Source organism: Anomaloglossus baeobatrachus, chromosome 9 (genome assembly GCF_048569485.1).
Source record: "Anomaloglossus baeobatrachus isolate aAnoBae1 chromosome 9, aAnoBae1.hap1, whole genome shotgun sequence".
NCBI lineage: Eukaryota > Metazoa > Chordata > Amphibia > Anura > Aromobatidae > Anomaloglossus > Anomaloglossus baeobatrachus.
The window spans coordinates 204,962,014-204,979,892 of record NC_134361.1 but is presented as its reverse complement, the minus strand read 5'-3'; the positions used below and the strand labels follow the sequence as shown (position 1 = coordinate 204,979,892).

Here is a 17,879-nt window from a genome sequence, read left to right as displayed (position 1 = left end):
GAGCATCTGGATCAGCTCGATAGAGAAAGACTTATGCCGGCGTCACACGGTACAATATATCGGGCGATATTTCGTCGGGGTCACGTCGTTAGTGACACATATCCGTCATCGTCAGAGATATCGTACCGTGTGACACCTCCGAACGACTGTGAACGAGCAAAAATACTCACCTTATCGTTGCTCGTTGACACGTCGTTCATTTTCAAAATGTCAGTCCTCCTTCTGTGCTCCGTTCATCGTTCCCGTGGCAGCACACTTCGCTCCGTGTGACACCTCAGGAATGACGAACAAAGCTTACCTGCGTCCCGCCAGCAATGTGGAAGGAAGGAGGTGGGCGGGATGTTACGTCCCGCTCATCTCCGCCCCTCCGCTTCAATTGGCCGGCTGCCGTGTGACGCTGCTGTGACGCCGAACGTTTCTCCCCCTTCAGGAAGAGGATGTTCGCCGCCCACAGCGACGTCGCCCGGGAGGTAAGTGCGTGTGACAGGGGGTTAACAACTTTGTGTGCCACGGGCAACTAATTGCCCGTGACGCACAAACGACGGGGGCGGGTACGATCGCTCGTACGATCGCACAATAGATCGTCCCGTGTGACGCCGACATTAGTCTGGATTCATATGATCGTATGGCATCCGATGCGAGAGCATCAGAAGCGATATGCCAATGACCCTCGGCTCTCGCTCTGCTGCCAGCATGAGCCGAGTGTCACGCAACTGTGATCTGATCCTGCGATCGGATCACAGCTGCGGAGGTGAGGGAGGGATTAATCTCCCCATCTCCACCATTGTCAGCTGATGCAATTATCGCACTGCACTCCGGTGTCAACCAAGTGCAGTCCGATGTTTCACTCGCCCCCTTAGACGTTTATGGGTGCGGGTGACACGGCTCTCGCTGACAAACGCAGCATGTTGCAACTTTTCGCTGAACGAGAATCTGGATGAGAAGAAAGCTGACCCCCATCTGCATTCCTTCATTGAATAACATTGGTCCGAGTGCAATGCGAGATATTCTCACATTGCACTCGTCCGAGTCATACGCTCGTGTGAGTGTACCCTAATAGAGCAGCAGCATGGTATAAAACATTTAATGAAGACTAGCTAAAAGTTACTTAAAGGGTTTTTCCACAAACAAAATTAATATTAAAGTTCATTTTGTTTAATAGATCTTGGAACAATAATAATTTCCACAATTGGATGTGTGTAAAAAAAATGTTCCTGTGCTGAGATAATCTCATATATGTGTCCCTGCTGTGTACTGTGTAATGGCTGTGTCTGACTGTACAGGGACATGGTCTGATCATACCACAATTCCTGGGCAGGGGAGGACATAAATGGAAGTATACAGACATTACAGCACAGGACCATAGCTGATTCTTTTTGTGAGGTAAAACATTTCCCTGCCTGTTTTTTATTTTTTAAAAATTATCTCAAAAAATAATTTGCAATCCAGTGCTGTAATGTATGTATAGTTTTTTTTACTTCCTCCCCTGCCCAGGAGATGTGATATGATCCGGCCATGTTCCTGTACGGTCAGACACGGCCATTACACAGTACACAGCAGGGACACATATATGAGATTATCTCAGCACAGGAACATTTTTTTTAAAGACATCCAATTGTGGAAATGATTATTATTCCAAGATCTATTGATTAAAATAAACTTTGTTCATGGAGAAAAAACCCTTTAATTCTGCCTTTAGAGCAAATAATAATAATAATAATAATAATAATAATAATTCTGTTAAGCCTTTAAATTCCCAATGATTTACCTCCATGAGCTCTTTGCTGACTGAAATGATCAGCTGCTCATTATTGCACATGTAGTGCATGGTAGCCTGTAACAGTTCTGTGCACCGGTCCACTGGTTGCTTAGTTGTTAGTGCTATTTCCTTTTTACCTATGGTCCCGGGAAAGGAAAATGCAATATTTTTTACTTTAAAGACAAGTAAATGATTACTTATTACATCAAAATATGTTGCTTTTGAAAAACACACCCCTCACCATTTATTTTTACAAAACCCCCTACACCAAAGGACCATATATACGGTCAACTTAACCCTACAGTATATTGTTATCGGGACCGATAACTTTGTGTGTACATCGTGGCCTCATAAAACTGCAGAGGGAGCTGTGAGGCCTTCAGAAACCTTTAGTCCTTTAATAAATGACCAACTGCTCGAATATTAGGTTATTAAAGGGACTCTATCAGCACAGAATGACCGATCAAACCAAGTACAGGCGCCCGGACATGATGACGTGGCCAAACATTTAAGGGCACCTTCCGAACTACTTGTTTTTCCATTCATCTCTGCTCTTCTCTGGATTTGTGAAACCATTGCTGTCAATCAAGGAAGAGGGGAGGTTGCAGATAGAGGGAAAACAAGAAGGTTGGACGGTGCACTTAAATGTTTGGCCCTGCCGTGATGCACCTGTCACGCTCCCGGTCCGACCGCGCGGCTCACCACCCGTCGCTCCAACCCCTGGGGTCTCCACTCCCCGCCGAGCACGCTCTCCTGCTACCCCGTCCATATCTTTTCCCTGTCGGTCCCGGCCCCCCGCCGCTCACTCACTGCAGCCACCTGCGCCCCAGTGTCCTGCCTCTCCTCCTGTGGTCTCGGCTCTTACTTCTGGGTTGCGGCCCTCACACATGCACACTAGGGGGCACGCGCGTGCACTCTCCTTGACTTAAAGGGCCAGCACCTGTCCGGAATATCACTAATAAGTAACCTTGGATATTTAAGACTTGCTACTCCCCTTGACAAGTGCTTGTTTAACGTGTCCCTGTAGCTTGTCTCTTGTACTAGTCGTTCAGGTCCCTCTATGCCTGTGCTTGGTGTAACTCTGTCTCTGCTTGCAGATCCTGAGTACTGTTCTGAGCACACACTCCAGCCTGATCCCAGTAACCTGCACTCGTCTCCAGTTCTGGACTTCAGCCTGATACCGTTAACCTGCACCGGTCTGCGCCTCCGGACCTCAGCCTGATCCCGTTAACCTGCACCGGTCTGCGCCTCCGGACCTCAGCCTGATCCCGTTAACCTGCACCGGTCTCCGCTCCTGGACTTCAGCCTAATCACTGTGACCTGCACCAGTCTTAGTTCTGGACTTCTGTCTGATCCCGTTAATCTGTACCTGGTCCAGACCGGCTCCTGCATCCAGTGACTCTTGTTGATCCCGGCTTCCGTGCATCTAGGCCCTCTGCGGTTACACCCGACAGTCCATGTAAAGGGGTTCACTCAAGGCGGCATTGCAGGGGAGTCCGGTGCATGGTCCAGTGGGTCCACTCCCAGGACTATCCTTACAGCACCGGGCACCTATGCTAGGTTTGGACAGTGATTCTGTCCCTTTTAAGGGAACATGTCACAAGATTTGGTGACTATAAGCTGCGGCCACCACCAGTGGGCTCTTATATACAGCATTCTAACATACTGTATATAAGAGCCCAGGCCGCTGTGTAGAATGTAAAAATCCCTTTATAATACTCACCTAATGTGGCGGTGCGGTGCAGACTGGTCGGATGGGTGTTTCCGTTCTTCAGTCCGGTGCCTCCTCTTTCGGCCATCTTTGTCCTCCTTCTTCTGAAGCCTGGGTGCATAACGCGTCCTGCGTCATTCACACTAGCCGACATTGAGGTCCTGCGCAGTACAATATTTTGATCTAATCAATGTGCACCTGCGCAGGACCTCAATGCCGGCCTGTGTGGATGACGTAGGACGTGTCAAGCACCCAGCCGTCAGAAGAAGGAGGACAAAGATGGCTGAAAGATCAGGCGCCGGACTGGAGAACGGAAACACCCATCCGACCAGTCTGCACCGCACCGCCTGTTAGGTGAGTATTATAAAGAGATTTTTACATTCTACACATTGGCCTGGGCTCTTATATACAGTATTCTGGAATGTTATATATAAGAGCCCACTGGTGGTGGCCGCAGCTTATAATCTCCAAATCTGGTGACAGGTTCCCTTTAATATTAGAGCAGTCGGTTATCTCTGAAAGGGGTAGTGTTTCATGTTGTTACATGGGTAAAATTGCAAAATGCTCGAAAAACAAATAACTTTGCAAAAATCCTCTTATTAAGAATCCTCTCCAATCTCAAGAATAAAGAGGATATTTGAATGTATAGTTTATTGTTCGTTGCCTAGGTTACCGGTCACCTCTGCATTCTATCAGGGGAAGTCAGATTCCAAGTCAAGAAGCATGCGCTTGCAGACTCTTTGCTCTTAAGGCCGCTTTACACGCTACGATTTATCTGACGATATGTCGTCGGGGTCACGGTTTTCGTGACGCACTTCCGTCATGGTTAGCGACGTCGTTGCGTGTGACACCTACGATCGCAAATAGGGTGAAAATCATTGATCGGTGACACGTCGTTCAGTTTCAAAATATTGTTCAGCATTTGGAACGCAGCAGACATATTGCTAGGCTTGACACCCTGCCAACGACGAACAACACCCACACGACCGCCTTGGTCAAACAATAAATCGCTGATCGATGTAGCGTCGTTTGTGAGATGTGTACGTGTGACCGCTACTAAACGACCTATGAGCGATCTCGGCAAATCGTAACAACGATCTGGGCGTCTCACATCGCTAGCGATATCGTTGTGTGTAAAGTAGCCTTAAGGTTTGGAAGCGCTGCTCTGAAGCTGGCCAGATCACTTGATCCAGCCATCTTCACAGCCCCTACGCTCCTCCGATGATGCAGAAGCAAATCTGCTTCTGCTTAAAAGAAGGTAGACTGCACATTCAGACCAGCAACTCGATCATGAGCTGGTCCAAACTCTCAATGTACAAGAATGTACTGGCCCTCGCCAAGAAGCAGAAAGCGGGGTACAGAGGAGCTTCACGCTCCAGAACATTGAAGATGATTACACCCCAATAAATGGCATCTAGCGCTGGACTGAGCGGAACTAACATCTACTGTATGAACCTCAATGGAGACTAATGACTATGCATTAGATCATAAGCCATGTAGTGCTACACGCTGTGGAAACGGCTGGCCAAGAACAGCAGAGGCGGACCTGCTTCACTTTAAATAAGGGCGAGACAATCCCTTTAATACCTCATCTATGACAGAATTCTTAAAGAACGATAAAATAAAATATACCCTGAACACACGAAACTGGTAGATCCACAGACATGGCATCGAAGACCTGTACATACGATATGCTTTTCAGAAGTGTGAATGTGGGAGAAGATCTAGCCATGGCAAGCAGCCCATCTTTAGAGTCTGGCAGATTTAGGCCGGGGATCTTAAAATCATGCAATGTATAATTGCCAGAGGCCTAGAAAAAAGAAAGGACACATTTCAATTTTATTTTAATTTTATAGGTGGCGAATAGCATAGTCTAAGCAGTAACCAGCAGTATAAATGATGATCTAAATGGTAGAACATGTGTTTTTACGCATTTGCAGCCCCATATAACATAATTGGCCAAACATGCAAATGGCCTATTCAGTGGAACTATGGATGTGTAATGTATAAGACCACCCTAACAGATTCCGACTTCGCAGCTTACCACTATTGCAATGCTCTCTGTGTTATGAATATTCCAACTATAGCCATCCTCACTCTTCAGATACACCACTGGTGGCTCGTCACATTGACCACTGGTGATTGTGACATTAACATCTATTATCTTGTGACTGCACATGAACAAGAAAGAAATAGTCATTATTACACACATAAAATAAAAATAAAATCCAGCCGTTTTGTGTACACATAGCTTATGCAGATCTATGTGTCTCTATGGTTACACATATGCAAATTATTATTATTATTATTTATTATTATAGCGCCATCAATTCCATGGCGATTTACATGTGAAAGGGGAATTCATAATAGGGACAAGTACAATAATCATAAACAGTACAAGACACAGACAGGTACAGGAGGATAGAGGACCCTGCTCGCGAGGGCTCACAGTCTACGAGGGATGGGTGAGGATACAGTAGGTTAGGGTAGAACTGATTGTGCGGCGCTGTATCAGAATGAGGGTTATGGAAGGTTGTAGGCTTCTCCTAAGAGGTGGGTCTTCAGGTTCCTTTTGAAGCTTGTCAAGGTAGGCGAGAGTCTGATGTGTTGTGGCAGAGCATTCCAGAGTATTGGGGAGGCACGGGAGAAATCTTGGATGCGATGGTAGGAAGAGGTGATGCGAGGGGAGTAGAGAAGGAGATCTTGTGAGTATCGAAGGTTACGTGCAGGTAAGTACCGTGAGACTAGGTCAGAGATGTATGGAGGAGACAGGTTGTGGATGGCTTTGTAGGTCATGGTTAGGGTTTTGAACTGGAGTCGTTGGGCAATGGGAAGCCAGTGAAGGGATTGGCAGAGAGGAGAGGTCGGGGAGTAGCGGGGGGGACAGGTGGATTAGCTGGGCAGCATAGTTTAGAATAGATTGTAGGGGTGCGAGACTGTTAGAAGGGAGGCCACAGAGCAGGAGGTTGCAATTACATCTTCTCCAGAAGGAATAACTGTTTATAATTAAATGTTTCCCTGAAAATAAGCCCTTGTATGATTTTTTGGGTTTTTTTTTTTAGTATGCTTCAAATATGAGCCCTACTCCAAAAATAGGTCCTATTTGCAGTTCCATAAGGCAGAGTCCAAGCAGCTAAAAAAAGGTAAAGGATACAGCAGGACTCTTCATCAAAGAAAGCAGACACCAACAAAAGAAAGTAGACCCCCCCTCACAAAAAAAATTGCACTCACCAGACCCTAAATAATTACAGTTAACAAGTGCCGATGGTGGATGGGCTCTCACACAGAGATCTGCGTCGCTGTCAGGTCCCTCGCTGTTCCAGCTCCATTACACTGCAGCTGCCACAAACAAATCAGGTACCAGTATTACTCTGCATGAGTGATACTGCTTCCAGTCATCAGGGGGAGCCAACAGCTGTAGAACACAGGGGGACCTGACAGTGACGCAGATCTGTATGTGAGAGCCCATCCACTTGCCAACTCTAATTGTTTGGGGTCTGGTAAGTGCGATTGATTTAAGGGGTGTCTGCTTCCTTTTTGAGGTAAACCTAGCAGATGCCGATGGTGGATGGGCTCTCACACAGAGATCTATGTTGCTGTTGGGTTCCTTGCCATTCCAGCTCCATTACACTACAGCTCTCACAAACAGATCGGGTACCAGTACCACTCTGCACGAGTGATACTGCTTCCAGTCACCAGGTGGAGCCAACCGCTATAGAACACAGGGGACCTGACAGTGACGCAGATCTGTATGTGAGAGCCCATTCACTTGCCAACTCTAATTGGTTGGGGTCTGGTAAGTGCGATTCTCTTAGGGGGGTTCTGCTTTCTTTTGGGGGTAAACTTAGCAGTATATAGACAATATAACATTTAAGCATGTAATTTAAACCTTTGTACCCACCACTATAGGACGGGTTCTGCACCAGGCGAATAGCAGATCAGATAAGAAAATGGGCATCTTGAGCCAGTAATCGGATTACCCCAAAATGTTCACGCTCCAGAATGTGAGGACGATTAGATTTGAATAAATGTTAATATTTTTTGTTCAAGAATAAATGTGGATTGTTGTCTATGGGAAAATATAAGACATCCCCTGAATATGAGCCCTAGCACATCTTTTGGAGCAAAAAAATAATATAAGACCCTGTCTTATTTTCAGAGAAACACGGTACCACCTTATAAGAGAATTAATTTGAGTGCTAGAATAAAAGACTGTCCCTCCACCCTGATTTGTACCCGCTCTGGAGGTAGACATGGGCCCCATGACCTCTTGGGCCCCTGCGCGGCTGCACAGCCTGCATCAATCCGCCTCTGATCTAGCATTCTCCACAAAGGACGACTATAACTCTTAAAAATCTATAGTAACAAACTACAAAGAAATCCTGTATGTAGACTGACCCCTAACTCCCCAGACAGATTTTACTTATTCCCTCGGCCCCTACTAAAAAACAGACCCATTTTTAGGGCTCGCTCACACCACAATATAAATCGGATGAGCACTATCCTATTTTTCATCAGATGGCACTCGGACCAATGTTATTAGATCGGGAAGTGCTGATGGCTGATTATTTTTTCACTAAAAGTATCTGTGAAAAAAATTGAAGCGTGCTTCAATTTTGCTCCAAAACTGGAGGGGTGAGAAAAAAAAAAATTGCATGCCATATGGAGCCACAGTATAGAATATGATTTTTATAGATACATTGCAATTTTATAAGATGGGAAACTAAATGATTAATAGCTGCTGAGTACAAAAAAAACGGATTGCACAACCTTTCTGGATGAGAATGGTACCGATTTTTTTATACTAGCCTGAAATGTATCCATAGTGGACATTTGTCTACAGATACTGCCTTTTACACTGGACAAGCCAACTTATTCAAGTATCAGTGCTTTGTTTCAGTGACATCACTAGAGTCTGATGGGCCCCGGTGCAGAGTTTGAGCCTGGTCCCCCCATATGTTCGTCAGATGTATGGGCCATTGTAGCATTCTAAATCCTCTAAAGACATACAGGTTGCCCCCCCTTCATCATGCAATATAGCACCCTCACCCTGATATGTAGCCCCATCTTGGTATATAGCCCCCCATCCTGGTATATAGCCCCCTCATCCTGGTATATAGCCTCCCATCCTAGTATATAGCCCCCCATCCTGGTGTATAACCCCCTCATCCTGGTGTAAAGCCCCCCATCATGCTATATAGCCCCCTCATCCTGGTATGTAGACCCCTTATCTTGGTATATAGCCCCCCATCCTGGTATATAGCCCCCATCCTGATATATAGCCTCCCATCCTAGTATATAGCCCCCCATCCTGGTGTATAGCCCCTCATCCTGGTGTATAGCCCCCATCATGCTATATAGCCCCCTCATCCTGGTATGTAGCCCCCTCATCTTGCTATATAGCCCCCTCATCCTGGTATATAGCCCCCTCACCCTGGTATATAGCCCTCTCATCCTAGTATACAGCCCCCATCCTTGTATATAGCCCCCCCCCATACTTGTCCTCACCTACCCTGCGCTCCCCCGGCTTCCTCCTGCGACACTGGCATTCCGGTAACTGACCAGCATGTAAGTGGCGCAGCGCATGACATCAGTGCTCCCCATGCTCAGGATTGTCTGCTTGGGGAGCAATGAATATTCATTGGCGGCCAGCACATCTCAGTGCAGGGACCCGATTGGTTTCTGTAGTGCAACGTAGTTAAGCTGGATGAGCGCCCTTGGACACACATCCATTTGAATCAGGGCCTGGGGCAGGCGGACCCCCTGCACCTCCGGGCCCGGTCGCAGTGGCAATCTCTGCGACCGCGGTAGTTACGCTCCTGCTTTTTTTCTCCTGCTGCTGTTTTACGGCAGCTATATTGAACAGGTTCTGCTTGTTTTCCATTCTCAGCTGATTGCTGTCCGTCAGCAGCAGGACACAGTGTGGGCAGCTTTTCAGGGGCAGGGTTCTGATCTGTACCTCTCTTTTGTACTTATTATCTGAGGCTTGCAATACCAATTGATGAGTACCTATATCCAAACCTTGTGACGGCACATCCTACCTTTCTAATGTGAACAGGTGCAAACTGAACATGAAACATAGTAACAAAAGGGAGATAATTGCACTCTGCAGTGCTAAGATATGGGTAACAATGAATATGGGAATATAGACATGCATTACTGCTGTGAAAAACATGTAATAAATTGAAATACTTAGCACACAAAAATGGCCAGTTTTATGTAAGCCCAACAGCCAACGGCAAGGCGACCTCTTTTTGCTACTATATCCAAACCTTGGCAGTAAGGCATGGTATACAATGCACATAAGGCTACATTCATACTTCCGTTGTTTTGCATCAGTCACAATCCGTTTTGTGACTGATGTGACTGATACGTTGGAGATTGTGGTACAACTGATGGGACGGAACAGTAAAAAAAACGGATCCGTTGTAGCAGTTTGTACTTGGCAGAATCCAGCTGTGGCCGCGGGTAACCTGAGTGACGCCACCGCTGACAGCACGACTCACTTCAGTTTCTGCGTGGAGCTCACAGAGTGGCGGTGCTCTACGGCCGTTCCTGTCAGCTTCCGATGTAGCAGAGCTGAAAGCGTCGTGGGACCTCGTGTGGATTATGCCGGACCTGAAGGGGTATTTGGGGATTAATAAAGCGGTGAAAGAGGGTGTTCTTATGTCTTTTATTTCAAATAAAGGATTTTTCGGTGTGTGTGTTTATTTACTTTCACTACAGTTTAGTGATGGGGGTGTCTCATAGATGCCTGCCATGATGAACCTAGGACTTAGTGACATCTATGGGCTGCCATTAACTCCTTATTACCCCAATTGCCATCCGCACCAGGGCAATTCAGGATGAGCCGGGTAGAGCCCCGGGACTGTTGCATCTAATGGATGCGGCAATTACGGGCGGCTGCTGGCTGATATTTTTAGGCTGGGGGGCTTCCCATTATGTGGGGCTCCCCATCCTGAGAATACCAGCCTTCAGCCGTGTGGCTTTACTTTGGCTGGTATCCAAATGGGGGGGGGGGACCGCACGCCGTTTTTTTTTAAATTATTTATTTATTGTACTGCATGATATAGACCCGCCCACCGGCGGCTGTGATTGGTTGCAGTGAGACAGCTGTCGCTCGGTGCGGGGGCGCGTCTGACTGCAATCAATCATAGGCGCCGGTGGGTGGGGGAAGCAGGGAATACAAGATGCAATAATGAGCGGCCGGCATTTTCAAAAGCTGGAGAAGCTGCTGGAGCTTTGTGACAACCATACAGCGCTGCGCCGGTGATCGGTGAGTATGAGAGAGGGGGGAGAGGGAGAGACCGACAAAGAGAGAGAGAGACCAACCGACAAAGAGAGAGGGAGAGAGAAAGAGAGAGAGACCGACAAAGAGAGACTGACCGACAGAGAGAGAGAGACCGACAAAGAGAGACCGACCGACAGAGAGAGAGAGACCGACCGACAAAGAGAGAGGGAGAGAGAGAGAGACCGACAAAGAGAGACCGACCGACAGTGAGAGAGAGAGACCGACAAAGAGAGACCGACCGACAGAGAGAGAGAGAGACCGACAAAGAGAAACCGACCGACAGAGAGAGAGAGACCGACCGACAAAGAGAGAGGGAGAGAGAAAGAGAGAGAGACCGACAAAGAGAGACCGACCGACAGAGAGAGAGAGACCGACAAAGAGAGACCGACCGACAGAGAGAGAGACCGACAAAGAGAGACCGACCGACAGAGAGAGAGAGACCGACAAAGAGACCGACCAACAGAGAGAGAGAGACCGACAAAGAGAGACCGACCGACAGAGAGAGAGACCGACAAAGAGAGACCGACCGACAGAGAGAGAGAGACTGACAAAGAGAGACCGACAGAGAGAGAGAGACCGACAAAGAGAGACTGACCGACAGAGAAAGAGAGAGACCGACAAAGAGAGACCGACCGACAGAGAGAGAGAGACCGACAAAGAGAGACCGACCGACAGAGAGAGAGACCGACAAAGAGAAACCGACCGACAGAGAAAGAGAGAGACCGACAAAGAGAGACCGACCGACAGAGAAAGAGAGACACCGACAAAGAGAGACCGACCGACAGAGAGAGAGAGACCGACAAAGAGAGACCGACCGACAGAGAAAGAAAGAGATTTTCTAACCAAAAATTTACACATCTGAGCATGCTTGTTGCTAAAAGATGGAACCGTCGCCTGAATCCATCATTTGATGCATTGGACGGATTCAGGCGCCCATAGGCTTCCATTATAACCAACAACGGACTCCGACGTAATCCTGCGCACTGCGTTTTTTCAACGCTACAAAAAACGTTACATTCTGTGTTGCTCCCGCCCGGCGGTCAGTCATGCCATGACTTATCAGTTGCATAGCGGATGCAATGCAAGGTCATCAGTCGCAATCCAAGTCTATGGGGAAAAAAATTGAATATTTTGCAGGATACCGTATTTCCTCAAGGCGACGGATTGTGACTGATGCAAAACAACGGAAGTGTGAATGTAGCCTAAAAGTCGCACAGGGTATTCTCAGAAGAAATGAGTTGTAAAGTCAGAGCGTTCTGTGTACCCCCCCCCCCCCAAAAAAAATTATTGCCGCATACCTTGGATAAGGGTGTCGATGAATGACATGTAAGATATAAGCATTCTTCACAGGTTCTGCATTCTGGATATCATATGTTTCTATGTCTTTCATTAAATAGTCCGCCTGAAGAATATTTGTAACATGGAAGTGATCCTGCAGCTCACACGTCTCCGGTCCGGTTTTATCTACAGAGGAATAAACCATAGCATTACGGAAAGAAAACCAATGGGTTCATTTTTTTATCTGCTGCGAAAAAGTTTTATATATTTTTTTATTTTACCCAAGCAAATTAAACATTACTTTGAGGACTATTAGTACTTTTGTGATCTTAGGCTCTTAAAAATTCTATTATTATTTTTTCAATCCAGTTTTGCTACAAATACCGCGTTGACCACAGTGATCAGTTTCAAGGGAATCCTGCAGCGCCACCACAGGCTAAATGGAGCATTGCAGATTTCCTGTTGAAGTTTTATTACGGCACCCAAAAATGTCTTTGAAGCCAAATTGATCTCCAGATCATCACCTACATCATCACATATCAACATTTGCAACCCCTCGTTAAAAAATTACAAGTTTTGTGCTGTTTGCAAGAAACCAATGAAAGAAAAACAATAAATAGCTCAACACAATTAATATAACAAGTGCATTCTCCAAATTCAAATACAAAATACAGTGGAACCTTGGATTATGAGCATAATTCGTTCCGGGAGTCTGCTCTTAAACCAAGTTACTCTTATATCAAAGCGAATTTTCCCATAGGAAATAATTGAAACGCAGACAATTCGTTGCACAACCCAAAAATATTTACTGTATTTATACAAACTTATTACAGTAATACAAACTAATGTACTGTATTCATATAAAATTATTACAGTACACTAATACAAAATACTGTGCAGCAAAAAACATATAAAACAAATTAAACTGCACATTAGCTTCCAATAGAATTGTTGGTGTGCGAGAGATACAATACAAGCAATGTGCTGCACTGGTTATCAATAAGAAAGTACAATACTGTATCCACAAATGCAAATTGATAGAAATGCTATATAGTATATACTGTACTGTGCAATGGTATACTGCATACAGTACATATGGACAGAAAGTTACCTTCAGAGCGAGTTAGAACGTGGTGAAAGGAAGGAACCGGACGTGTGCACGGTGGGAATTTGCTCTTCTTGCAAAGCGTTGCTCTTAAACCAAGTTACAAATTTTTAAAAAGCTTTGCTTGTCTTGCAAAACGCTCTCAAACCAAGTTACTCTTAATCCAAGGTTCCACTGTACCACATATATTCCAAGTGCACATGATCCAACAGTGAAGGATTTCATTAGTTGCATCAGATGTGATTGAGACAAAACACATCAAATACCTGGACTGGCTAGAGGTTTTTGTTCACTTTGATGTTTTGATTTCATATTAGAAATATGTGTCACGCTAGGTACTGGGAAGGGGAACCCTGTGCCTAGGGAAAGGGAAGATGGTGACCCCCTGACCAAACCTACTGCTGGTCCCTCACCACTATGAGCCAAGCTGAATACCTGACCCTAGGTATGCCTAGTGCTGGGTCCTAAATAGGGAATGGATGGGATGAGCTCTTCGTCAACCCTACTAAACACTATAGATGACATAAGGAGGACACACAGGGGGGAAATGCATGAATTACTTATCCTCAGCTAACTCAGGTAGAAGTGCAGCAAAGCTTCAGCAACGATACCACAGAGGAGTACAAGAAACCTGCTTGTAACCTCGGCTTGAAGGAACTGAATAATATCACCAGCACCAGTCCAAGGAAGGAAGGGGTATATAAGTACCAAAAGAATACTGATGATCAGCAGCTGGGTGGAAGGAGAGCTTCTGCTGGGTCCAAAAGGGGGAGAGATGAATCCAGCAGCTACCTATACCAATGAATACTGACAGCAGCAACAATGGAAAGTCAAGGAGTCTTCTGTGCAGACTGATGCTGTGACCTTCTATGGCCAGAAACCACATGACTGTCTGTCACCCATGACAGACCCGTGACAATATGGCTCAGTCAAGAAAGTGGTCCAAAATGGAGAAGAGATCATTGCCATGAAATAAAAACAATGTGCTTCTAGAGTTTCAATTGGGATCAGAGTTCCCAAATTGAAACTTACAGAGACACTGGATGTGGCCAAACGTGGGGCTCTGAGGCTTCAGTTTGCACAGTAAGGAACATAGTTACTGCTGAAGATCTTTGCCCACACTTCAAGACTCATAATGACCCAAAAGCACAATAAAAGTCACCCCAATGTGCTCAAAACAAGCCACAAAATATTTGGGATTCAGTTGTGTAGAGCAATGAAACAAAACTGGACATTTTTTGACCTTACGATATGTGTGGAGGAGGAAGAATGAAACATATGCTGAAAAGAACATACTTCCTACAGAGAAGCATAGTGATGGCTCAGGGATGCTAGCCACTACTTACGCAAAGTATGGACTGAGGAGTAGTCAGGAAAGCCGAGATCTGGTAGCGGGAGGACGCGTATGACAAGAAGGAGAAAACGGGCGTAGTCAGGACAATATCTGAGGGTCAGAAATCTAGGAGAGCAGGTAATAGATTCAGGGGAAAAGCAGAGACATGGTCAGGTAACAGTCCGAGGTCAAAAAGCAGGAGGTCATGACAGGAACAGGGGACAGGCAGAGAGAAGTAAAATAACAGTCCAGAGTCAGGGAGCAAAGATCACAACACTATCAGAGACACAAGCCAATAGCAGAACTGCAGAACCAGAAAATACAACTGGCGATGTCCTGGAAGGTGGGACACCTGAGTAATCAGCACCAACATGGAATCCTGAGCTGTTAAACAAACTACTAGTTTAGCACACTATAAAGAAAAAGACATGGATCGCACATCCCAAAAAATACAATGATGTAAAGCTGTTAGGCAAAAATTTAATAGAACATGAGGTTCTTTGTTACCATTCTGATCAGATTGTATTAAGCCCACTGCCACATCACGGCAAACCTCTTGAGTGGGTCCCTATTCTTAACCTTATAGTGCGGCACTGTGCACTAACCACTGCCGCAGCGACAAAGCGCCAGCAGGGCAGGTGACCTGGTGCCTCACAGCACCCATGTTGCAAGGCGAAGCCCCCATGGCTCCAGGCCGCACCGCCCCACCGACACGACATCACCACAACAGCGGCCAGCACACAGTGAGACTACTAGTTTAGTAACACAGAAAAGTACAGCAGAGCATCTCCAAAGGCAAGAGGAATTGTGACAGGTGGGAAACCTGAGTAATCAGCACAAACATGGAATCATACGCTGTCAAACAAACAGCTTGTTTAGTAACCCAGGAAAAGTGCAGTAGAGCATCTCCAAAGGCAAGATGCTCTGCAGAGAGGAATCGTGACATGCCTACAGTGAAGCATGGCGGTGGTTTGGTGATGCCTACAGAGAAGAATGATAGTGTCTTGATGATCTTCTGGGACTGATTGCTTCCACTGGCACTGGAAACCTGCAGCATATAGAGGGCAAGATGAATTCAGTCAAGTATGAGGAAATTTTAGGAGAAAACATCAAGCCTTCTGTGAGAAAGAATCCCTCAAAGTCCACCAAGGCTTCAAAAGAAGTCTTGTATTGTCTGTCACAGTCGTCAACTGATAAAATATTATTGGTGGGACTTGAAGAAGGCAGTTGCAGAAGACCCAAGAATATTAAGGTATTACAGGCCATTGCCCATGAGGAATGGGCTTAAATTCTTCCAGAAATTAGTTTCACGTTTGCTGCTTAGTTCATTGCTAAACAGCAGAAAGTTTTTACATTTTGCTAATAAATTGAAGGATGTGAATTTGATTGGCACTGTATATTACACTATGCTTATCTATGGACTACATACAGATCATTTACCACCTGTGTATATCCGATCTGCCGGATATATTACTGATGGATGATATCACTGCTCACCCTTCATCAGGTCCAGATAAATTGTCTTTGGATTTTCCAGTTCAGCAAAGAAGGTAACTTCTGAGTATTTTGCCTTTGCCCATTGTAGAAGCTCCTCACTATTCGCAGGCAGATTTATTGCAGAAATATTCCAATTTGGCTTTTCTCCACTTGTTTTCACAGACGAGGAATGCTGAAATAAAGATACAACTAAGCTCTGGCTCTATAATAAATTAAGCAGGAAGAATATAATTTTATGGAAAAGAGTTACATCACATAACATACAACAAAAACAATGAGATACAGATGTAGCAGGGTTGTTTGTGAGAAGTAGCAGTCCTGGGTTTGTCAGTTTTGTTGTTTTAGGGGAAAAAAAACAAACTTCTTTTCATTTCATACAACACCTTTATTAAATTACAGAAAGAACAAAGGATACAGCTCTTTTAAAGGGAATCTGTCACCAGGTTTTAGCCACCTAATCTAAGAGCAGCATAACATAGGAACAGAGATCCTGATTCCAGCGATGTGTCACTTACTGGGCTGCTTAGTGTAGTTTTGATAAAATCACTGTTTTATCAGCAGTAGATTATCATTACAGGACTACTTGGCGTGCTGCAGGTAGCCCAGCATATTAATGAGCTCTAGATCTGCAGCAGAGAAAACATCGATTTATCAAAGTGACAGCAAACAACTCAGTAAGTGACACATCGCTTGAATCAGGATCTCTACCACTACATCATACTGCTCTCAGATGGGGAAGCAAAAACCTGGTGACAGATTCCCTTTAATAGAAACATCTTTATATAGTCTTGATAGATAGATAGATAGATAGATAGATAGAGGGATAGATAGATAGAGGGATAGATAGATAGATAGATAGATAGATAGAGGGATAGATAGATAGATAGATAGATAGATAGATAGATAGATAGATAGATAGATAGATAGATAGATAGATAGATAGAGGGATAGATAGATAGATAGATAGATAGATAGATAGATAGATAGATAGAGGGATAGATAGATAGATAGATAGATAGATAGATAGATAGATAGATAGAGGGATAGATAGATAGATAGATAGATAGAGGGATAGATAGATAGATAGATAGATAGATAGAGGGATAGATAGATAGATAGAGGGATAGATAGATAGATAGATAGATAGATAGATAGATAGATAGATAGATAGATAGATAGATAGATAGAGGGATAGATAGATAGATAGATAGATAGATAGAGGGATAGATAGATAGATAGATAGATAGATAGATAGATAGATAGAGGGATAGATAGATAGATAGATAGATAGATAGAGGGATAGATAGATAGATAGAGGGATAGATAGATAGATAGATAGATAGAGGGATAGATAGATAGATAGATAGATAGATAGAGGGATAGATAGATAGAGGGATAGATAGATAGATAGATAGATAGAGGGATAGATAGATAGATAGATAGATAGATAGATAGATAGATAGAGGGATAGATAGATAGATAGATAGATAGATAGAGGGATAGATAGATAGAGGGATAGATATATAGATAGATAGATAGAGGGATAGATAGATAGAGGGATAGATAGAGGGATAGATAGATAGATAGATAGATAGATAGAGGGATAGATAGATAGATAGATAGATAGATAGAGGGATAGATAGATAGATAGATAGATAGAGGGATAGATAGATAGATAGATAGAGGGATAGATAGATAGATAGATAGAGGGATAGATAGATAGATAGATAGATAGATAGATAGATAGATACAGGGATAGATAGATAGATAGATAGATAGATAGAGGGATAGATAGATAGAGGGATAGATAGATAGATAGATAGAGGGATAGATAGATAGATAGATAGATAGATAGATAGATAGATAGATAGAGGGATAGATAGATAGATAGATAGATAGAGGGAT

The 17,879-nt window shown here is 44.6% G+C and overlaps 1 protein-coding gene across 1 annotated transcript in view; it reads right to left on the bottom strand.

Moving 5' to 3' along the window:
- Window positions 1-17,879, bottom strand: part of ENG (endoglin) — a 79,011-nt gene that overhangs the window by 23,517 nt on the left and 37,615 nt on the right. The window contains exons 4-8 of the mRNA XM_075324303.1: window positions 15,975-16,146; window positions 12,060-12,225; window positions 5,515-5,641; window positions 5,103-5,280; window positions 1,769-1,896 (exon numbers count right to left, since the gene is read on the bottom strand). Coding sequence (XP_075180418.1) covers window positions 1,769-1,896; window positions 5,103-5,280; window positions 5,515-5,641; window positions 12,060-12,225; window positions 15,975-16,146 — 771 coding nt within the window. The remainder of the gene's footprint in view (window positions 1-1,768; window positions 1,897-5,102; window positions 5,281-5,514; window positions 5,642-12,059; window positions 12,226-15,974; window positions 16,147-17,879) is intronic.